Source organism: Schistocerca serialis, chromosome 6 (assembly GCF_023864345.2).
Source record: "Schistocerca serialis cubense isolate TAMUIC-IGC-003099 chromosome 6, iqSchSeri2.2, whole genome shotgun sequence".
Lineage (NCBI taxonomy): Eukaryota > Metazoa > Arthropoda > Insecta > Orthoptera > Acrididae > Schistocerca > Schistocerca serialis.
Window position 1 is genome coordinate 241082455 of NC_064643.1, and position 24375 is coordinate 241106829.

At 42.9% G+C, this 24375-nt stretch overlaps 1 protein-coding gene across 1 annotated transcript in view; it reads left to right on the top strand.

The window, feature by feature from the left end:
• LOC126484804 (chondroitin proteoglycan 2-like) overlaps nt 1-23886 on the top strand; it is a 28012-nt gene extending 4126 nt beyond the window's left edge. Inside the window, exon 3 of the mRNA XM_050108401.1 lies at nt 22870-23886. Coding sequence (XP_049964358.1) covers nt 22870-23886 — 1017 coding nt within the window. The remainder of the gene's footprint in view (nt 1-22869) is intronic.
• Nucleotides 23887-24375: the final 489 nt, after the last annotated feature.

Below are 24375 nucleotides of genomic sequence, written 5' to 3' on the forward strand. Positions count from 1 at the left end.
GGCAAGAAGAAGAGACAGGAAGATATGATGTACCTTACGACATCAGGGAGTAACTTGCATGGTACTAGAGCGAGCAGTAGAGATTAAAAACTACAGTCGAAAACTGACATTACCAATACGTGCAGAAATTAGTTGAGAATATAGGTTGCAAGTGTTACTCCAATGCAAAAATGTTGGTAGTAGAGGAATTCGTGGCGGGCCGCATCAGGCTAGTCAGAAGACTGATGACTCAAAAAAGAAAAATAAAACTTTATTCACGATAATTTCACGCTTTTTTGCATAATTAACTTAGTATTCTGTCTCGAATCGATTTTAAAAAATCACGGGATGTTTGATTTCCTGTGTTGTGAATAGCTGATACGGTGTGTTTGCTAGGTCAACCTATCAAAAATCAAATGAGTACTGGTTTGCATCTGTATAGTATCTGAAAAATATCATTTACCGCCTCGTATATATCGCTTGTATGATCTAAATTTTACAAGCTTTGTGCGAGGTCACAGAAGTGTACCTTCTCTAATTAATACCCGCAAAGAGAAGAAGTTACGTTATTTACTACTTCTATTACATGAAGTACATTTCTCCAAAGGTGATTTTCCTTCTTGTCACGAACCTCCATCGTTATTGTTGCACTACTTTTAAAGACGCACAGAGAATACCGAATTACGCAGTATGGCTAACTTTCTGAATGTCTCTGACGTGTGTAGTGCAGGCTACTTTTAAAATTTGTACTTTATAAGACATAGGTTCAAGATTACTGTTGGTATAAAGAGACGACGCACCTTACCGTGAGTCAAAGATGTATCAGATGTTATCTAAACAGCAAGAGAACGCGTCCCGAGATCTGTCTGTCGACACATTTCTTTTCCGTGTACAAATATCTGAATCCTGATTTATGCCACAGTTGTTATATGAAGCATAAATCACGATTTAGATATTTATACAAGGAAAAGAAATAGCTACGACAGCAAAAAGCAAATATCATCTTGAGGAGTATACAACATACACTTTTTCAGGCACGCGTTTTCCACTTGTTAACCCGATTATTTGCTGCTAAATTATAAATACGTAGTATCAAGTCAGTTTAGGTCGTTTTTAAATTCAGATCTCTTCACTTCCATTCAGGGACACTATTTCATACATCTTGAAAGGCTTATGATAATGCCAAATATTATGATCCAAAATTTCTAATCTTCTGGTTAACAGAACAATACCTTACTTACTTGCTACATCCTCGACTGAATACGTAATTACCCAGAAAAAACATTTCCTGTAGTTTCAAAGAGACAGCAGAGAGCTGTGGCTTCTGGTGGTCACATATACTTCCAAAGTATATATGACGATACAAAAGGTGCAACAGACCTTTAGGGTTTTAAGATCAGCAGATGGTTATGGAGATTATTGTGTAAGACCGTACGAGGTATTGAATGAGCAATGGGTCCAGGCCAGGTGACTGAAACCGATGGTGCTTATTAACTAAGAGCTGCTTGGCGCTTCGCTGTTGATAGTGTTACCTCGAAAAGTAAAGTACAATCGTCTGTGATGAGCACCCTGTCTCCATTTCATAGTTTGCTGTGAAACTGGGAGCATTATTAGTGGGAGGAGCTTCCAGACATTCATTTAATATGCGATGCAGCAGCCTGAATTACCAGCAAAAGCTAAATGAAGCTCGTAATATCTACCGCGAAAGAGAAATATCTGCAAGAATATTGGTCGTTTAAGTCACAAGAGTCCAACAAAGAATTGACCGTAGAGTATAATTTGAGATTTTGTTGGATCGTGTGTAAGACGATTCATGAAGTAAACCCCATCAGTGTACGAGTTACAACATTTTTTTATGTGTCGTCTGGAGACTAGCCGTCAAAGTACCTTTGGAAAGCAGGCTTCGGACAGTGTAGGGAACTTAGGACTACAGTTTGGACAGTAATGATGAACATAAATTTACGTCTGCAGCATCTACATCCACACTCTGCAAACCACCTTAGGAAGTCTGGCGCTTTGCGTAAAACTGACATTCACCTCCATTCTCGTCCCAGCCCCTTGTAGTGGACGGTAAGAAAGATTAAGGGTCAATTGCTGTGTGAGTGCGCATCCCTCCGATTTTACCCTCGTAGCTGTTTCGCTGAATACATTCGCTGACTCTTCTAAGAAGGTACTGTCTCAGAATTTTAACAGGGTACAACACCGTGATGTAGAACACTTCTCCCAATGCAATTTGATGAGCACCTCCGTGACTTTATGACGCTAACGGTGACGAAACACACTGCTATACTTTGCATCTCCCGAATTTCCTATACCTATCTGAAGCAGAAGGACGAGCAGTATTCAAATATTTTCATTCTTCTGTTCAGTCTGCATATATACGTCATAGGGTCTGAGACTTGAGAAGATTTCTGGAACCGTATAGTTTCATTTGATTAAAGCACCTGTGTATGGGTTTCAGTCAGGATCCCCCATTCAGCTCGATGCTGTGTTACTATTCCAATGCAGTTGGAAAACCTCGCCGTTGTGGCCGAGCGGTTCTAGGCGCTTCAGTCTGGAACTGCGCGACAGCTACGGTCGCAGGTTCGAATCCTGCCTCGGGCATGGATGTGTGAGATGTCCTTAGGTTTGTTAGGTTTAAATAGTTTTAAGTTCTAGGGGACTGATGACCTCAGATGTTAAGTCCCATAGTGCTCAGAGCCATTTGAACCATTTGTATTTTGAACCATTTTTCGATTCTATAACTATAACCAACACTACACAAGCCTCCGCAATATTTTCGAGTTAGGGGCTTCAGTGGGAATTTGGAATGACGACGGATGTGCGGTAGGGTAGATTGTGCAGTTGTGCAAACTCACTGTGCCAGCCTGGAACAGTGGCTAAGCGTGTCTGCTTCTTGAGCGAGAGATACAGATTCGAATCCCGGCCTTAGTACAACTTCAAAACTCGTCGCTTCATTCTGCATATATATTCATGTATGGGTCGAAATAGCATTTTGTAAGGTATTATCTTCACAGATGGACTACATTTCCTGTCGATTCTTCTCATGGATCTCATTCTGGCACGCGCGTTTACTACCACCATTGCATTCCCGTGTCCCATTTTGAAACGCTCCGTACGCATACTCCTTTCGTGAATACGAGTGCCTGAAGTGATTTTTCGGCAATGTTGTAGTCGCGCAGTCACTGGTCTTTCAGTCTATTGAGGCTTAATAATTTATATTTGAATTGAAGGTGAAGAGCCAAACACTCCACAAAACCTCCATCCTTTACAGGTTTCCCTACAGCTCTGCAGTTCGCTAGAATGTACTAGACCAGTAGCTTCTTCGGTACCATATGTGTGAACAGCCTTTTGTAGCTTTGGGTGATCTATATACAGGGTGATAATAATTATAGTTAAACTTTCAAACTGCTGTAGAAACAACACCACTGATTAGATTGAGGTTAAACTGCAACGTAATATTATCGGAGAAGGGGGAAAAATAGTGTGAAAATTGATCAATAGATGTCGCTGAATGTGTCAGAATATGTAAGTGAATACAATTTCAATGCGCACGACCCACTCAAGTTGTTATAAACACGCCGAGTACACGGCTTTTCCTCCTTTCGCGTCTCCGACGTTCGCCATGACTGTCTCAATGCAGGATCGCGCTCTGATTCTAAAGCTTTATTACAAGAATGAAGACTATGCACATGTCGCTCTGCAGAAGTTCCGGAAAGTTAGAAAAAGGCGTTGGTCCGATGACTGCCGCGGGTCTGGAGAAAATGATTCGGAAATTCGAAAAGACGGGTGCTTTTGGCGTTTAACTAGGTAGAGGGAGGAAACGAATTGATTCGTCGTCAGTGGAATGGCCACAGCAATGCAGGGGGAGATGAGTGGTGGTGTGCAAATGTGTAGTGCACGGAAAATTGTCCGAAAATTTGACAAACCCGTGAGCATGGTGCGTAAAATCCTACGCAACATTCTTCTTTGCTATCCATTCAAAACTACCTATGTGCACGAGTTGCTTCCTGTTGACCTTCCAGCAAGAGCGACCTTTGCTTTAGAATTTCTTGCTCGCATGGAAATGGACTATGATTGGCCATGGAAGATTTTGTGAACAGACGCAGCTTACTCCCATCTGACAGGATATGTCAGTACAGGGAATGGTCGAATATGGGCAACGGAAACCCACACGCAGATCAACCAGTACCACTTCTTCCTGAAAAGTCACTGTTTGGTGTGGGTTTACGGCAGCATTTATCATAGGGCCATATTTTTTCGAAGAGACAGTTCCATCCGGACCTGCTACTTGTACCGTCACTGATATGTTCTGTGAGTGTCTTTTGCACAACCACGGCGTTCCACCGCTCCGACAGCGTGGATGTGGGGATGAGATCAGTTTTATGCAAGATGGCGCACCTCCGGAAATTGCAAATCCAGTTAAGCAGCTGCTAAATTGCCATTGCGGAAACGCAAGAACTATCAGCCGTCATTTCCCTACACCCTGGCCGTTCCGATCACTTGATCGTAATCCGTGTGACTTCTGGCTGCGGGGTTATCTCAAAGATGCTGTATTCAGTGTTCCGATTGCCAACTTAGCTGAACTGAAGGCAATCATTGCGCAACAGATTCTGAACGTGACCCCGGAAACACTTCGATCAGTTGTGGAACATGCTGTTTCTCGATTTCTACTTGCTGCACAAAACGGTGGACAGCGTATTGAACACGTTTTGCGCACGTCACGCGTAAATTAATAATCCGATTTGATTTTGATTGATGTTTTTTATGCGGTTTTTGACCTCAAGACTATTATAAACCGCTGTGATTGATGCTTTTTATACGGTTTTTGGCCTCAGCACAAGTAAAAAGCGATGTGATTGATGCTTTTTATGCGGTTTTGGCCTCAGGACAATTAAAAATGAATTTTTCCCCATCTGATGAGATATGAGCTTGCCATGGTGGATGGGCTTACGTAACTAACAGTATCACACCCGTACACCCTACACCCATGCACGCTGAGTGATACAGTGTGTTTAACGTCAGACGCACCTTAGGCATAATTGTACGATTCATCTATCATTTGTAGTCAACCACTATTAAATTATGATGCTTATAGCACCATCCATTGCTACAATCGTAACTATTGTATTTGGTACCAAGAGCTGATTAATTAGAACATTAATGATCTGGTACAAACGAGAAAGGAAAGGCAATATAATAGCGGAACAAATTTTCAAACGACAGCCAGTGTCTTAGTGCAATACTACTGCCTATACTTACGAACAAAGAGCCGACCGAGTAAAACTCTGAGTTCCACGGATCCACGGATCCACGGTGCGTCGCAAAAGTTACTGAGTGGTGCCGATGAAGCTGAGGCAGAAGAGGGCAGTCAGGTCACAAGCGGTCGCCCGACACGAATGTTGCCAACCAACCGGCAGGATGTCGGCCTGCTGCTTATAGTCGACGGTGCCCTCTCGGTGAAGTACTCCGGTATCTCCGTTCTGCGCAGGCCCTCCTTGGGCAGCTCGTGGCTTGGGTCGCTCGGGCCTCGTGACCATCCATGGTTGGGACGCTACCGCCTATCCCCAAACTTCGTGTCTCTCTCTCGGGCTAACGAACGCCATATATACAGGGTGGTCCATTGATAGTGAGCGGGCCAAATAACTCACGAAATAAGCATCAAACGAAGAAACTACAAAGAACGAAACTCGTCTAGCTTGAAGGGGGAAACCAAATGGCGCTATGGTTGGCCCGCTAGATGGTGCTGTCATAGGTCAAACGGATATCAACTGCGTTTTTTTAAAATAGGAACCTCCATTTTTATCACATACTCGTTTAGTACGTAAAGAAATATCAATGTTTTAGTTGGACCACTTTTTTCGCTTTGTGATAGATGTCACTGTAAAAGTCAAAACGTGTAAGTACGTGATATCACGTAACATTCCGCCAGTGCGGGCGGTATTTGCTTCGTGATATGTTACCCATGTTAAAGTGGACCGTTCACCAATTGCGGAAAAGGTCGATATCGTGTTGATGTATGGATATTGTGATCAAATTGACCATCGGGCGTGTGCTATGTATGCTGCTCGGTATCCTGGACGACATCATCCAAGTGTCCGGACCGTTCGCCGGATAGTTACGTTACTTAGGGAAACAAGGAGTGTTCAGCCACATGTGAATCATCAACCACGACCTGCAACAAATGATGATGCCCAAGTAGGTGTTTTACCTGCTGTCGTTGCTAATCCGCACACCAGTAGCAGACAAATTGCGCGAGAATCGGGAATCTCAAAAACGTCGGTGTTGAAAATGCTACATCAAAATCGATTGCACCCGTACCATATTTCTGTGCACCAGAAATTGCATGGCGACGACTTTGAACGTCGTGTACAGTTCTGCTGTACAGTTCTGCCACTGGGGACAAGAGAAATTACGGGACGTTGACAGATTTTTTGCACGCGTTCTATTTAGCGACGAAGCGTCATTCACCAACGGCGGTATCGTAAATCGGCATAATATGCACTGTTGGGCAACGGAAAATCCACGATGGCTGCGACAAGTGGAACATCAGCGACCTTGGCGGTTTAATGTATGTTGCGGCATAATGGGAGGAAGTATAATTGGCCCCCATTTTATCGATGGCAATCTAAATGGTGCCAGGTATGCAGATTTTCTACGTAATCTTCTATTGTTGTTACTACAAGATGTTTCCCTGCATGACAGAATGGCGATGTACTTCCAACATGATGGATGTCCGGCACATAGCTCGTGTTGTTGAAGCGGTACTGAATAGCAAATTTCATGACAGGTGGATTGGTCGTCGAAGCACCATACCATGGCCCGCACGTTCACCGGATCTGACGTCCCCGGATTTCTTTCTCTGGGGTAAATTGAAGGATATTTGCTGTCGTGATCCATAGACAACGCCTGACAACATGCGTCAGCGCATTGTCAATGCGTGTACGAACGTTACGGAAGGCGAACAACTCGCTGTTGAGAAGAATGTCGTTACACTTATTGCCAAATGCATTGAGGTTGACGGACATAATTTTGAGCATTTATTGAATTTATTTGGTATTCACAGGTAATCACGCTATAACAGTATGCTTTCTCAGAAATGATAAGTTCACAAAGTTACATGTATCACCTTGGAAAAACTGAAATTAAATGTTCAAACGTATCTACGTTCTGTATTTTAATCGAAAAACCCAACCTGTTACCTACTATTCGTCTAAAATTGTGAGCCATATGTTTGTGACTATTACAGCGCCATCTATCACAAAGCGAAAAAAGTGGTCCCACTAAAATATTCATATTTCTTTACGTACTACACGAATATGTAATAAAAATGGTTCTTCCTATTTTTAAAAAAAACGCAGTTGATATCCGTTTGACCTGTGACAGCGCCATCTAGTGTGCCAACCATTACGTCATCTGGTTTCCCGCTTCAAGCTAGACGAGTTCCATTCCTTGTAGGACACAACCCACAGATACCAGCTTTCCCTCACAGATACTGGCAATGGGGCCGCAAGAGGGATAGTCGATGGTATACCTGAGCCAGTGAGCCAGACAGAATAGCCTACTAATTTGCGCCACAGCTCTAAGGCCACAAGCAAATACGAAGATAGTTCGATATTGAAGGAAAAAAAAGTGAAGGGATTTACATGTTAGTAAAATGGATAAACGTAATACGTGCATGAAAAGTAGAAGAAGACGATGATAGCGATGATGACGGCGATGAAACTGATTATGATGATAGTATCACACCTACGAAAATATACGCCGTGAAGAGATGAATTTCTTGTTGAAATTCAAAATTTAAGGCCCATCAGCGGAGGAGATCTGTAAAAACGTTGTAGGTTTTTCGAAGTTCCAATGCGCACCCTGATTCTCTACTAACTGAAGTAAAATTCCATTTCCACGTGCTCCCGTGCTGAGGGGTAAAGTCGCATATTTAGAAATATCGACCGCAATTGGCTGTTGTCTGCTGATATCGTTCGCTATTGCTCTCACCAGATCTTCTTTAGCAGTGGAGTTCAAATATCATTCAGATTCGTACAAGAGTCTTTTCGAATAAAATTACCGTCGTGTTTACTGATCTCAAGAGCCTTTCTGTGCAACCTCTCACAATATTTGCTTATGGTCTCAGTGTCTTAGTTTTATCAAATCTACACTTACATTTAAATCTATACGGATAGTCTTCAAATCACATTTAAGTGCCTGGCAGAGTGTTCATTCCAACCTCTTACAGCGCGCTGAGTAAACGAACGCCTATATCTTCCGTGCGAGCTCTGATTTTCCTTATTTTATTATAGTGATCATTTCTCCCTATGTAGGTCGGTATCAACAAAATAATTTCGCATTCGGAGGAGAGGGTTTGTGATTGAAATATCGTGAGAAGATTCCAATCCAACGAAAAAGGCCTTGTTCTAAATATGTCCGATCCAAATCCTGTATCATATAAATGACACTGTGAGATGCGCGACTTAACCCGCAGGACAGGACAGGTAGTTTAAATTGTGGAAAGGGGCCAAAATAAGGGGCTGTCAGTTACACTCTGACATACAACTTTATTATTTGATCAAACATTACAAGAGCCAAAAAATATTTTTTCTTGCAACACACAGCTTTAATCCTTGGGCCTAATTACCTGCTGAAAGCCACTTTAATTTAAAAACGGATGAAAGCCAGCAACTTAAAACGCAATCATAATCAGAAATTTAAAAGGCAAGCCTTATGTTACAACGGTTCTTTATTTGGACTGAATGCCCAAAGAATCTGAGATTTTCAGAGCAAACAATTTGAATTCAAGAATGGCTGAAAGCCCAACACATAAATCTATTTTTGTTTTTACGTAAGACATTTCTTAATTAGCCAGAACTCAACCAAAACAGAAAAAAGGCAAAGCCTTAAATTAAAACAGTTATTTAGTTAGGCTGAAGGCCCAAAGAATCAGATACTTCAAGAGCAAACATATTAAATTCAATCGGCTCAATGCCTAACACTTAAAACTCCATAAGATTATTTTTTTAAATACCATAGGCCTTACGTGAAACAGTTCTTTGAACTAGGCTGAAGGCTTTAAGAGCAAAACAAATCAAACTCGAAATCGACTGAAGGCCAAATACTTAAAATACAACAAAATTAAAATGTTTAAAATGCCAAAGGTCCTAGGTGAAACAGTTCTTTAAATTAGGCTGAAGCCCTAAAGAATCTTACGTCTTAAGGGCAAAAGAACCTTAATTTTAAAAAAAAATGGCTAGAAGCCATCCAAGTACAAACAACAAGAACAAATAAAAAAAAGTCAGTACACACAAGGTTGTTCAGATTTTCGAGGATCGCCCTGGAATTCAAACACTACCTCTCGCTTAGGTGAGACATTTAGTCGGGCCAACCATTCACGATCCGACAACAACCCAACCAACCTACAGTCAAAGGACCCACCTTTGCGGTGAATAAGTTTTTAATTGCCGAGATCGGGTTCAAAGCTACTGTTATTGGCCGGTTTCTACATGTCTTACCTGTCGAAGCCTTTCAATAGTAACAATTTTGCACTCGACCTTGGCTATAAAAAGTTTCTTTAAAGTTCTCGTTTCGCGTTATGAGAAACTTCAATAGAATGCTATGGTCCAGTGGCTGCAAAGCGTGTCCCATAACAACTGATCTCTCTTTTTCTCTCCTCTTAAAATTGTTCTTGTATTCTTTTACTCGTTTCTCGAACGTTCGTGTAGTAGTACTAAAGCACACGTCTTCACAACTACGTAGACTCCTGTAAATCCCTGCTTTTCCCAGCAGTATCCTTAGTTGACATTAAATGTTCATGTATCTACCGGGTGATTTAGTAGAGTGTATATATAAGCGGTGTGTTCAACATTTGTCCTGTGTTGTCAGAAACTTCTCTGATGAACGCTAGGAACGTCTTGGATTTCACCCACGTCTGTATAACACTATAGGCTTTCTGTGGCTGTCTTAATGCTTTCTATACCTCAGAGGAGGAATATTCAGAGGAATGCATTGAAAAGCTATCTCAAGTCCGCATAGGAGTAGTTCCGGTACAGAATTTTCCCAGCCTGAACAGTCGTCTTGCTGAATGCCCTTTCAAAAGTAAAAGCTCAGAAGTCATAAGCGTATGTTTAAATTTACACTAGTTTCCATCTTCATTCAAGTGCAAGTTGAAACTTTTTAAGCAAACGGTATTTTGCATAGAAGAGTAGTAGCCCACATTAGTATGGATCATCTTAAGAAACGCCAATCATTCCATTAAGAGCAGGAATAGTTCTTCTGTTATCAGTTAGGAGCAGATAACCCAGCGTGCAAATGAACTTTCTTACTCCAAGTGCTTCTGGTAACTGACATGACCGTGTTACGCAATTTTAAAACCAGTAGACTACGGATATTAAGCCGTCCATCACACGAAATCTAACATTTTTTAGCTTTTCCCATGAAAATCGGAATCAAAAGAAGATACAGGGAAGTGCTGCACATTGAACGATTACGTTAACTCAATTGCTCGAAACCTAAATATGGTCTCATACCGCGGCAGTGAACACTGAAACAAGTACTGTAATTATCCACTGCGGGTAAGGTGGAAGTTTTCTGTGGTCATGGTTTGTTGTCGCCTCATTAAAACTTGTTAACGGGTGTCGTATATGTATAAACACTGTGTACATGTTGCCTTGAGTGGTTGTATAACACAGCAGCCACGCGGGGTAACCGTGCGGTCTCGGGCGTCTCGTCACGGTTCGCGCGGCTACCGCCGTCGGAAGTTCGAGTCCTCCCTCGGGCATGGGTGTGTGTGTGTGTTGTCCTTATCGTAAGTTAGTTGAAGTTAAATTAATTAGTACGTAAGCCCAGGGATCGATGACCTCGGCAGTTTCATCACATAGCCCTTACCACAAATTTCCAATAACATAGCAGCGTCGCTGTTGCTAAGGAATACTCTGGGTTGGGTTGGGTTGTTTGGGGGAAGAGACCAAACAGCGAGGTCATCGGTCTCATGGGATTAGGGAAGGACGGGAAAGGAACTTGGACGTGCCGTTTCAAAGGAACCATCCCTGCATTTGCTTGGAGCGATTTAGGGAAATCACGGAAAACCTAAATCGGAATGGCCGAACGCGGGATTAAACCGTCGTCCTCCCGAATGCGAGGCCAATGTGCTAACCACCGCGCCACCTCGCTCGGTGAACACTCTGGGCATCGTGACGACATTTCAAAGCAGCTTCGACGAACGAATGGGGACGACGAAGTACAAATTAGCATAGTAGCATTTACTCGTGTAGTCTTTAGTCTTGCACTAGACTATAGTGTGAAGGATATTACGAGTAATTCGTTTATTTATTCATTGAGAGAAAGGAAAGGACAATAAAGATTTGAAATAGAATAAGAGGGGAAGTACCTAATGCCGACACATAGACCATTCTCTGCGCACAGAAGCAATGAGAGTACTGAGCTCAGAATCCCCATCGGAATTTCGGATCAGTATCCTCAGTGGTACGTACCATAACTGCAGAAATGGTTGGTACTTGACCTAGGACAGTGCTACAGAATATGGTGTACTGTAATGGTATGATAAGCTAAGAAATGGCGAGATTCTCCGGAGAATCTGTGAGGAAAACACTGACAAGAAGAGCGGATGGGATGGTAGGAAGTCCGTAAAGACATCCATGGTACGTCAGGGACCTACAGAGTTTAAAAAATGTAGTAGAAAGCAGAGATTTGAATACATTCAGCAGACAACTGAGGACATAAGTTGTGGGTAGTACTGCAGGACGAAGAGGCTGGCAAAACTCAAATAAAAATAAGGAAATAAATGAAATAAATAAAAATAAACTAAAATGAGAAAATAAAAAATACAGTGTTGTGACTGTTTCTAGTATATCCAATAGCAGATGGTTGGAATAGGTGAGAGATCAGACGAACATGCCGGCTGGAGTAACATTTCAACACAGCCGGCCGAAGTGGCCGTGCGGTTAAAGGCGCTGCAGTCTGGAAGCGCAAGATCGCTACGGTCGCAGGTTCGAATCCTGCCTCGGGCATGGATGTTTGTGATGTCCTTAGGTTAGTTAGGTTTAACTAGTTCTAAGTTCTAGGGGACTAATGACGTCAGCAGTTGAGTCCCATAGTGCTAAGAGCCATTTGAACCATTTGAACATTTCAACACCACCACTGTTGAGATAGATTAAGGCTCCACCATGTGGTCCTACTTTATTCTGTTGACGGATAACATGACAGAGGCATTTACACCCGGCTTGGCCGGCCGGTGTGGCCGAGCAGTTCTAGGCGCTACAGTCTGGAACCATGCGACCACTACGGTCGCAGGTTCGAATCCTGCCTCGGGCATGGCTGTGTGTGATGTCCATAGGTTAGTTAGGTTTAAGTAGTTCTAAGTTCTAGGGGACTGATGACCTCAGATGTTAAGTCCCATAGTGCTCAGGGCCATTTGAACCACTTGAACACCCGGCTAAGTCATCGGCCTTCAGTCAACAGGGATCTAATGGTTGTTGTCAGAATTAACGAGTGTGTGAACGTGAGGTGACTGAGCTGTGTACCCAATGGGAAGATCACGCTAGGCGTCGTTATTGACGATGAGTAATTCTATATGGAAATGTTCTTTCCCCTCAGAGCTTCCACAGGTGTTTGTGTCAACCGTGATACTGTACGCAGAGAAGGGTCTTATCTGAAAATATGACGTGTTGCGAATCCTGCGTCCACTGTTGCACGTGTGCGCCCTGCAGCCGGACCTCCTCTCTCCTCTGCAGTGTCAAGTAATCTGCAGCAATGGTCGCCATTCTGACACTCTGTGGTGGCTCAAATGGCGCCACATTGACTGTGAGGATATAATCAAAGACAAAAGACGTACCTCGAAAGAATCATCCGAATGGGCGGAAATGATAACTACTTCAGTAAAATTGGAAGATTTACTCAAGAGAAAGAGCTCCAAAAATTGTTCAAGTCAATTACGTGTTGGTCCACTCTGGCCCTTGTGTAGCCAGTTACTCAGCTTGGCATTGGATGTGCGCCTGAGACATACGTGCCAAATCCAGTCCAATTGGCGATTTGAGTAGTCAAATCGTGAGTTGATCGTTGGGCCCGGCCCATAATGCTTCAGCGTACTTAACTGGGGAAGATTCGTCGATCTTACTGGTCTATCGTAAGATATGACAAGGACGAAGACAAGCAGTAGAAACTCTTGCCGTGTGCGAGCTGTTATAATTTTGCTCATATGAAGGACCAGGGTGGCTTACCATTAAGGGCAACAAAACGGGGCTACGAATATCGTCGGCGTACCGCTGTGCCGTAAGGATGCCACAGACGACAGCCAAAGGTGTTGTGCTATGAAACTAAATAGCCCCTAGAGTGTCACGTCGGGGATGTCTCCAAACACATGTCTGCTGGTCACCGGGGCGGGACTCTTCGATGAAGATAGTTCTACTTCAAACAACGAGATTTCAGGCCGAATGTACCCAACACCTCTGCTGCCGAGCTTGCTGGTGTACAGAGGTCACAGTCAATCGGTGCATGTGGGCCCGTAAGCTCAGCCTTCTTTCTGCGATCCTTGTAATGGCTGAAGCACCACACATATCAGTAATTAGTGAGAAAGTCGTGCTCCTAGTGCCTCTCTGATCGCTGCCCCAACCTCACGTTCTGTCGTCTGTCTAGGTCGAAAGTTTCGTTCTTGACGCTGTGTTTGAAGTTTTTATTTTATGTCATGTTGTTTATTCTTTTAATTTTCTTTGAGTCATCGCTCTCGCGAATGGTTTGATGCGAGCCGGAAAGAATTCATCTCCTCTGCCAACCTTTTCATCTCAGAGTAACACTTGCAACCTCCGTCCTCAAATATTTGCTGGATGTAATCCAATCTCTGTCTCCCTATGCAGATTTTCGCCTCTACTGCTCTCTCTAATAACATGCAAACTTTTCCATGATGTCTTAACAGATGTCTTGTCATCCTGTCCCTCCTTCTTGTCGGTGTTTTCCACTTATTCCTTTCCTCTCCGATTCTGCGCAGAACCTTATCATTTCACCTAATTTTCAGTCTTCGTGTGTAGCACCACATCTCAGACGCTTCGATTCTTTTCTCTTACAGTTTTTCCAGAAGTGCATGTTTCACTACTATACAATACTGTGCTCCAAATCTACATTCTCAGAAATTTCTTCTCAAATTAAGGCCTACGTTTCATAGCAATAGACTTCTCTTGCCAGAAATGCCCTTTTTGCCAGTATTATGCTGCTTTTGATGTCCTTCTTGCTCCGTCATGGGTTATTTTGCTGACTTAGTAGCAGAATTCCTTAACTTCAACCGCTTCGTGACCATCGTACTGCTGTTAAGTTATTCACTGTTCTCATTTCTGCTACTTCTCATTACTTTCTTCTTTCTTCGATTTGCTCTCAAGTCACACTGTGCACTCATTGGACTGTTCAAAAAATGGTTCAAATGGCTATGAGCACTATGGGACTTAACATCTGAGGTCATCAGTCCCCTAGAACTTAAAACTACTTAAACCTAACTAACCTAAGGACATCACACACATCCATGCCGAGGCAGGATGCGAAGCTGCGACCGTAGCGGTCGCGCGGGACCAGACTGAAGCGCCTAGAACCGCTCGGCCACTGCGGCCGGCATTAGACTGTTCATGCCATTCAATAGACCATGTGATTCCTCTTCATATTCACTGAGGATAGCAATGTAGTCACTGAATCGTATCACTGACATCCTTCCACCTTGAATTTTCATCCCACTATAGTTAACCCATTCGTGCCAGCATCATCAAACAGTGGTATCCCACCTATTCAGTTTTCGGAAGTTTCGTGGATTACTCCATCCGGCTTCTTTGAACCCAACTACACGTCCTCTTTCGAAAGTTGACATCTTCGTATATTGTTCACGCGCCTGTCTACGAGGCATAGTTACGACCCAGTTGAGTACACTGAATGTATTTCGCGAAGACTTTATGCCCTAGTGTCGGCATGTCCTTTGTTTACTCATGTGGTAATCAGTTTCAGACCAATTTGTATAACTTCTTCGTGGTATGCTGTTTTTTCTGTCCTAGGATGTATTTTCTAACTGCAAGTAAGTCCATTTCCTCACTCACGTAACAGTATGTCTGTCATCTCGGGCGCTAATCCACCAAGGGGTTAAGATCGTGTATGTTGTTTCATCTGGAACTTTTGAACCCATGGATTCCGTAACGACATAACTGTTGAGCAAAGCGAGCAGTAATATCGCGCTACGGTGAATCATTGTCTGAACAGGTCATGTTCCTACAGAAGCCGTAATCTGATTCTTGCTGTCACACGTCTCTGCTTCCTACACGAGACTTAGCACCAGCTTCTCATAAACGCCCAAATTTCTCTGAATTTTCGAATGACAAACATTTGCGTTATTTCTGCTTATAAGTAGCATGTAGAAGCCATTACTTATGACTACTTTGTACATTTCATGCCAGTTTGACGTTCCTTACATGCCGTGTACATTGTACCGCAATGTAATGGCTTGCACAGTAGTTATGAAGCCACAGGATATTTTATGGTGCATAAATTAATTTCGTCTCACGTGGAGAGACAGTGCACCGAAAACGTTTGAAAACTGTTAGCAGGACAGAGGATAGCGGAACCATGAAATCTGCTGGAAGGAAACCTACGTAACAGACCGAGGGACTAGCACGGTAGCATGGAGTGTCAAACAGTTAGTATGCATTCGATTTAGTATCTGTAGTGTTTCCGTTCGGCACTAACCAAGTGTTCTGAGCTGGCCCCACAGGTTTCGTTCTAGCAGTGGGTCATATTCTACAGTGAGGGCTATCTTCGTGTCTTCATGCTATCAATTCCCCATCTGTAGCCTGAGGTTGTCGTGGTGGTATAGCAGCCACCACCAGTTAGATTTGCTGAACTAAAGGGTTCGCTAACATCGTTTTCCTGCCACTTTGTGCTTACTTTAAGATATATAGTTAGAATTACCTTTGTAATGGCGTTTACTTACGGCTTTGATTACACATCCCGAAGATTATAATGAAAAACTGGTCTGAGCCAATTTACTTCCCATACATTTGTATGCGAGATTCTATGGTGGTGTGATGAAAAAAAATGCCTCTGAATTTTTTATGCGACAAATCTTACAACTTTTTACATAAAACGGACGTTATTATGATGCTACAGCTTTGTTTTTTATCGTTATTTCTCCTCTGCTATTATAGGTCTCCCAATTGTTGCGTGTAACATGGAGGCGGCTAACTTAACAATGTCGGTGTAGGACAAACACCGTGTTGTAATCGAGTTTCAAATTCTAACAGTTTGTCTACAAGTGGAACACTTTTTCCTTCAGCTTCACAACGCCAGATCACACCCGAGATCTGCCACAATCCGACACCTTGGGTTCACTGTCATCGATCATCCTTCGTAACGTCCCGAATTGGCCCCATACCTGTTTCATCTGTTTCCAAAACTTAGAGAACACCTTCAAGGAAATCACTTTGATATTGATGAAGCAATACAAGCAGAGGTGACGTTGTGGTTCCGTCACAAAGTAAAATATTGTACAGTGATGTTATCATCAATCTTGTCTCGCATTGGGAGAAATTTGTTCGTCACCAGAGTGACTATGTTGAGAAATAAATATGTAGGCTTGAAGAACAGAGATGTAGAATGTTAATAACATTTGTTTTATTTAAAAATCTGTTAGTGTTTTGACATCAAGACATCGTTTTTCAGGACGCCCTCTTAGAATTCTACTGTGACCTCTGAGAGGCAGAACTAGGGATGCATGTCTATGACGCGTGTGTAGTGTAAAACATGGCTTATGATGCGTAAATTTTTTTTCTGCACGAGGTGCAGGCGTGCAGAACAAGTAAAAACTACTTGTCTCCAGGGTGCCACTGTAGAAATCAGCGATCTAATGAAGGTACAAGCTCTTAACGTGTTTCTGTGGTGCGTACTCCACCTGTTGAGCGTCTGACAGAGTTGGATGACTAGCATGCATTTGTTAGGCGACATATTGTTTGCGATCTCTGCAATCGGGCGGCGGGGTGAGCCAGTACCAAAACATTTTCCGTTGTCTCAGATGCGTTTTGGTCGTGAGTACCATATAGCGCGATTTTCTCACAGTGAGTACTAAATAGCGTTCCACCATACACATTCGGAACTGCTTCTCCAATATCAAGAGACAGCGTCTCAGTATGTGTAAGCGATCTTGGCTACGAAGGCTAGAAGCAACGTAGTTGGTTACCGTGATAGTAGTTTAATGTGTAGTCGTGCCACTCATACGCAGTTTCTGCGAATAGCGGTTTGTATCTCATCTACAGCTCATCCGATACATTTCCTGGGTAATCACTCTGGCAGAGTGTTTAAAAACCACCAACGGTAAATTATATATGTTCTCAGGTGATGAAATAGCAATTGTCAGCATCAGATAAGTAACTAATGCATCGGGAGTACTGCGATATGCATAATGGTACATTTGTTTCTTATCGGAGGAGCTGCTGTTCGGGTGGTTTCGTTTGACGCAGGAAGACGGCCCCTTGTGAGACTATTTAAGCGGTGCGAATGTAAGTCTGAAGCACCTTTTGCGGAAAGCAACGGACTGGCATCATGAGAGGTAAGAGCAACTTGCCATGGTATTTGCGTCTTTGTAACTTTTCATACATTTTCTATTTGGCTAGAAAATCTACATCGTACTTTTAAACTAAGTTGTTCGAACAGAGTTGTTGCTAAAATGTTCTCTTCTGTACTGTTTATTGAGGTTTCTCCATGCTAAACATTCTCAGATATGTAACAAGTAAGGGAATTGACCACTATCTGAAAATACATTAAGTGTAATGCTAAAGCCTGTAAAACAACAGCTTAAAGCAGTTTGGAACAGAACCGACTGAGACAGGTTCTGGGAACTGTTAAGGATATACACAACTGCCCATTAAAATTGCTACACCACGAAGATGTGCTACAGACGCGAAATTTAACCGACAGGAAAAAAATGCTGTGATATGCAAATGATTAGCTTTTCAGAGCATTCACACAAGGTTGGCGCCGGTGGCGACACCTACAACGTGCTGACATGAGGAAAGTTCCCTACCGACTTCTCATACACAAACAGCAGTTGACCGGAGTTGCCTGGTGAAACGTTGTTTCGATGCCTCGTGTAGGGAGGAGAAATGCGTACCATCACGTCTCCAACTTTGATAAAGGTCGGATTGTAGCCTACCGCGATTGCGGTTTATAGTAGCTCGACATTGCTGCTCCCGTTGGTCGAGATCCAATGACTGTTAGCAGACTATGGAACGGTGGGTTCAGTTGGGTAATACGGAACGTCGTGCTGGATCCCAACGGCCTCGTATCACTAGCAGTCGAGATGACAAGCATCTTATCCGCATGGCTGTAACGGATCGTGCAGAAACGTCTCGATCCCTGAGTCAACAGATGGGGACGTTTACAAGACAACAAATCTGCACGAACAGTTCGACGACGTTTGTGGCAGCATGGACTATCAGCTCGGAGACCATGGCTGCGGTTACCCTTGACGCTGCATCACAGACAGGAGCGCCTGCGATGGTGTACTCAACGACAAACCTGGGTGCACGAATGGCAAAACGTCATTTTTTCGGATGAATCCAGGTTCTGTTTACAGCATCATGATGGCCGCATCCGTGTTTGGCGACATTGCGGTGAACGCACATTGGAAGCGTGTATTCGTCATCGCCATACTGGCGTATCACCCGGCGTGATGGTATGGGGTGCCATTGGTTACGCGTGCCGGTCACCTCTTGTTCGCATTGACGGCACTTTGAATAGTGTACGTTACATTCCAGATATGTTATGACCCGTGGCTCTACCCTTCATTCGATCCCTACGAAACCCTACATGTCAGCGGGGTAATGCACGATCGCATGTTGCAGGTCCTGTACGGGCCTTTCTGGATACAGAAAATGTTGGACTGCTGCCCTGGCCAGCACATTCTCCAGATCTCTCACCAATTGAAAACTTGTCAATCGTGGCCGAGCAACTGGCTCGTAAAAATATTCCAGTCACTATTCTTGATGAACTGTGGTATCGTGTTGAAGCTGCATTGGCAGCTATACCTGTTTGACTCAATGCCCAGGCGTATCAAGGCCGTTATTAGGGCCAGAGTTGGTTGTTCTGGGTCCGGATCTCTCAGGATCTATGCACCCAATTGGGTGAAAATGTAATTACATGTCAGTTCTAGTATAGTATATTTGTCCGATGAACGCCTGTTTATCATCTGCATTTGTTCTTTGTCTATCAATTTTAATGGACAGTAGTGTGCATATTAGGATCAGAAACGCCTTAATAGAAACGCAGTACATCCGAAATTAATGCATTCTGTTGCCTAAGCAGCAGGTGCTGAAGTTAACTTTAGAGATAAAGTAATGGCTTTACAGCGATTTTTTTCCAGTTCACAGTGTTGTGTTGGAGATCAGAGACTACCAAAAGTTTGCTGATTGTGACTTATAACAGTACTCGGCTACCACCGCAATGATGTTAGAAACAATGCATTTGTGCAACTGTAGTTTCGTATTACATTTGTACCGCTGACACTTCATATCCAGCTCTCCGTCAGCCTCAACTTCAGAGAAGTGGAGAGCTAAGTAAATTTGATAAGAATAGAAAAGTGCTTCGGGTTTAGCGTTCAAGAAGGAAATCTCTTTCAAATATTCCGTTTTATGGAGAGATCAAGAGCAATATATATTATCCCACATAGAAGAATCTGAGATGAATAGTGAAGCTTCAAACTGTAATCGCTGTAATTCCTTTGCTTTACTGGAAATGAAAGCTTAGGGCAAACCGACGAGTAGGCGCATTAAATTTCAGCTTCATTTTGGAAAAATCGTTTGTATCTTTGTATTACCAATCTCCTCGTGTGAAAAGTTGTGTGTTGCACTGTGCGTTATCTTCCAGGATCGCCACTACTTGTGACTGTCGTGCTAGCGGCCTTGGTTGGAAGCAGCAGCGCAGCTTCCATCCGAAAGGTGACTGTGGTAAGTGCATGACAAGCATTTTGCAGAGTATGTGGCGCTTGCTGAGTCTAAAAACCAATAGCTCTATTAATGTTTTCAGTGCCTAATGTACGTGGGTGTTCAACTTCATGATTTACAGTTTACTTACTTCAATATACCAGAGAGCCATTTATTAGTGTGATTGTTCTGTTGAAATTCTTATCTCTCCAAGTAATACGTATGTAGGTGAATAGTAGCGAAGATGAAATTATCCTGCTTTGTATTTCTTAACTCGAATCTTCTCAGTCGAAGTGTTCTACGAATGTAGCTATTAATTACAAAAACAGTTCAAAAGATTGAATTCGGTTTAAGGTTAAGTCTCATCTACTAAACTATTTTACCTATGTAACGTAAAACTTCTATCAGCTATATTCAGTCGTTAATGCCTGTAGTATCTACATGACAGGTAACACTGTACGAAGCATAGAATTAATGCTACAGGATTATCCTATAAAGCAGAATATAGGCTTTTGATGTCACAGGCGTCTTGTACGGCCTCTGTATGAAGAAAAATTCTCTCTGTCGTCTGTTTCTTGCTAAGCGCGGAAATAGAAAGGTCTAGGTCTTGTGATGTATGATTTACAGGAGGCTTCTGATGAAGTTATTTACACTCATTTAGATCCATTAGTGTAAAATAAGGTGTAAAACGTCTTCCATTTAGGCTGCAATTACTTTTAATCACGGATATAAGGAGACTGGCTCTTCGAAATTTTGAAGGTATCAGGGAAAAATACAGGGAGCGACAGGCAGTTTACAAGACGTACAGAAACCAAACGACAATTGTAAGAGTCGAGGAACATGAAAGGAAAGCAGTGATTGAGAAGGGACTGAGACAATTACGTAGCCTATCCCCGGTGTTATACAATCTGCACATTGAGCAAGGACAAAATTTAGAGTAACAGTTAAAGTTCAGGAAGATGAAATCAAAAGTTTGAGGTTTGTCGATAACTTAATTCTATCAGAGACAGCAAATAATTTGGAAGAACAGTTGAACGGGATGGACAGCGTCTTGAAACGAAGAGAGTCGAATTAAATCAGGTGATAATGTGGAATTAGATTGCGAAACCAGATGCTTGAAGTAGTATATGAGATGAGATCTACCATCAGGGCGGATAAATAACTCGTGATGGTCGAAGTAGACAATATAGGCGATGGCAAGAATAATGTTTCTGAAGAAGAGAAATTAGTTAACATCGAACATAGATTTGTGTGTTAAGAAGTCTTTTCAGAAGTTACTTGCCTAGAGTGTAGCGATGTATGGAAGTGAAACGTGGAAGATAAACAGTTTATTAAAGAAGAGAATATAGGTTTTCAATTAGTATGGTGCTACAGAAGAATGCTGAAGACTAGATGGGCAGATCTTGTAAATAACGAGGAATTACTGAATAGAATTGTGGAATTCAAGTATTTGTGGCACAATGTGACTAAAAGAAGAGACCAGCTGATAAGGCACATTATGAGTCATAAGGAGATCACTAATATAATATTCGAGGAAAGTGTGGGACGTATAAATTGTAGAGGAGGAAGGACACAGACGAATATAGTAAGACTAGATTGTAATAGCTACTCACAGATGCAGAGGCTAGCACAGGATACAGTAGCAAGGAGAGCTGCATCACATCTGTCTTCAGCCGGAAGATCAGAACAAATGACAGTAAAACCACCTCCAATTACAGGGGAAGAATCGTCTGACTTTTAAAAAAATGATCTGTCTTCGCTCAGACGCCAGCCATTATTTTGAGAAGGTCTAGTTCACAGGCTGTTTCTCAGACGTTCTCGCTGAAGCAAGTTAGGTCCTATTTCTTGATGGTCCCCTCTGTTGACCTGAAACAAAAAAAATCTTAGGTTATTGAAGTGCACGTTTAGCGTTCTACCACTGGCCAGATACACTGAAATATCGAAACACAACGAAAAGTAAAAGATACGGTAGTAAGGGTACGATAGTTGGTCGAACTAAAAATGTAGTGTGACAAATACAATGAGAAGCTACAGGTGAGGAGAGAAATGTATGAAATATGTAGCCCACAAAACTCTAACATCTGAAGAATCTTTTTGAGTACTTGACATACCATTTATAGACAAATAAATTCCAAGAAATCACACTGAAAGTAGGTTTATAGTTGTACAATGTGAATCAGAACTCCTCCGACTAGGTTTTGGCAATTGGTCAGGAAAATTTTTTGTCTTTAGGTACAATCGACTCTCGACCTACTGTCGATCATTGGAAAGTAATAATTTAATTGTGATTCATTTGGATTAATATCACATCTACATTTATTCTCGTAAAAATATCTTCACAGCAGATGCTTGTATTATAAAATCACTTAAGTTTCCAAAACAAACACCGTGTCATGCAGGCGCCTGTACACAGATGTTGTTACCATAGCTACGTCGTTGTGCCGCTCTTCTATCGCAGTCAGTAAATCCTTGCACGAGATTCATATCTGACAATTCTCTGTAGGGAAACTTATCCGTACCTCTGTCTACCACTGTTAAATACCAGCTAACGCTGCTCTAAAGACAATACCAAGACAGTACCATGTAGTACAATGCATACATGGTGGCGATGAGTAAAGTGCATATTACTATTGTCAACAGCTTATTAGCTGGGTGAATGGAACATGTTTGTTTCCATACAGCATACACTGCTTACTGTCGACAATTACTCTATGGTGCAGAAATTTTCAGTGCAGTAGACATACAAAGATAAAAGGAGTAAAAATTCAATTGAATTGCAATTACTCTGTAATGATCAACTAGAGCGCCAAATAACTTTCCAAATACCTTTTAACGTACCATATTCCTGAACAAGCTCCGAAATATTGTCGATGGGGTTCGGTTTAACCACGTGTTTTGTATATCAGTGATAATGGAAGAACACTAACATGTAAGCAATTTTTTTCAGGTTAGTGCAACTTGTCAGGGAGCGTCCGGGCCATTTCCGAACCCGGACAGCTGCTCAAGCTTCCTTCAGTGCGAGCCATCAGGTGTCGCAACGGTCATCCCGTGCCCAGCAAACCTCGAGTTCAATCCAAAGCTGAGGGTGTGCGACTACCCAGAGAGAGCTGGCTGCTCCTCATCCTCGTCTCCACCTGCTGACGACGACAATGGTTCTGGTGGGGGATCAGACGACAATGGAGGTGCTTCACCAGCTCCACCTTCTGACGACGCCCCCACCTGTCCACCGTGGAATCCTGATGACGTCACCCAGCTCCCCAATCCGAATGACTGCGGCAGCTTCTACAAGTGTGACGAGAACGGCGTTGCCTGGGTCATTGAATGCCCAGCTGGTCTCGAATACAATGCAGAGCTGAGAGTGTGTGATTATCCAGAAAATGCTGGTTGCTCAAGCAACCCGTCGGAAGATACGCCCTCTGAGGGGGATGAAGATGACGAAAATTCTAATGGAGATAATGAGGTAAGCCCGAATCCACCAGCTGGAGATGCTCCTACATGTCCAGAGTGGAATCCAAACGACGTCACGCAGTTGCCCAATCCAAATGACTGCAGTAGCTTCTACAAATGCGACGAGAACGGTGTGGCTTGGCTCATACCGTGCCCGGATGGACTAGAGTACAACGCGGAGCTGAGAGTGTGCGATTACCCTGAAAGTGCCGGTTGCTCTTCGTCAGCTACACCAAGTAACCCACCTGGCGACGACCCCTCTGACGACGATCAGGAGAATGGTAACGCCGACTCTGGTAACGGCGAAAGCACGCAGCAACCACCTGGAGATGCTCCCACCTGTCCACCTTGGGATCCAGAAGACGTCACCCAGCTGCCGAACCCCAGTGACTGCAACAGCTTCTACAAGTGCGACGAGAACGGCGTGGCCTGGTTGATACCGTGCCCGGAGGGCCTGCAGTACAACGCCGAGCTTAGGGTGTGCGACTACCCTGCAGATGCCGGATGTTCTGTCTAACGTGCTTACCACTATATTCAGAAACTACGTGTCACATCATCGGATGTGCAGTCATCAAATATTTGCTACAAGATGTGATCAAAAAGAGGTTATTTATATTACTTGTGTTGTCCTATTATAACTACTGTGGTGTATGGCGTGATTTGTTAATACTGCAATGGCTTACATCAGATTCTTGCATGAAATAAAACTACAGTGATGTAGACTTATTAATCTTTAATACCAATTACCCTGTCGCTTTGTGTGTTTAATCAAAATCTCCATGAAGAAACGGAATCACGCGTGTGTAGCTACGCTTTTCTGGAACGACTTTCATTGAAGCATTGGTTCAAGATGTGCTGGGGCATATTGCTTCCACACGTTTGTCAACTACTAATGTTAACGTTGTGTTTGTTTGTACTGACGAAATCACTGGAGCAGTTAAAATTTGTTGTTACCCTCAGTTATTCATTTTTTTCCCTTTTTAACATTTGGCTTAGTTCATTATAC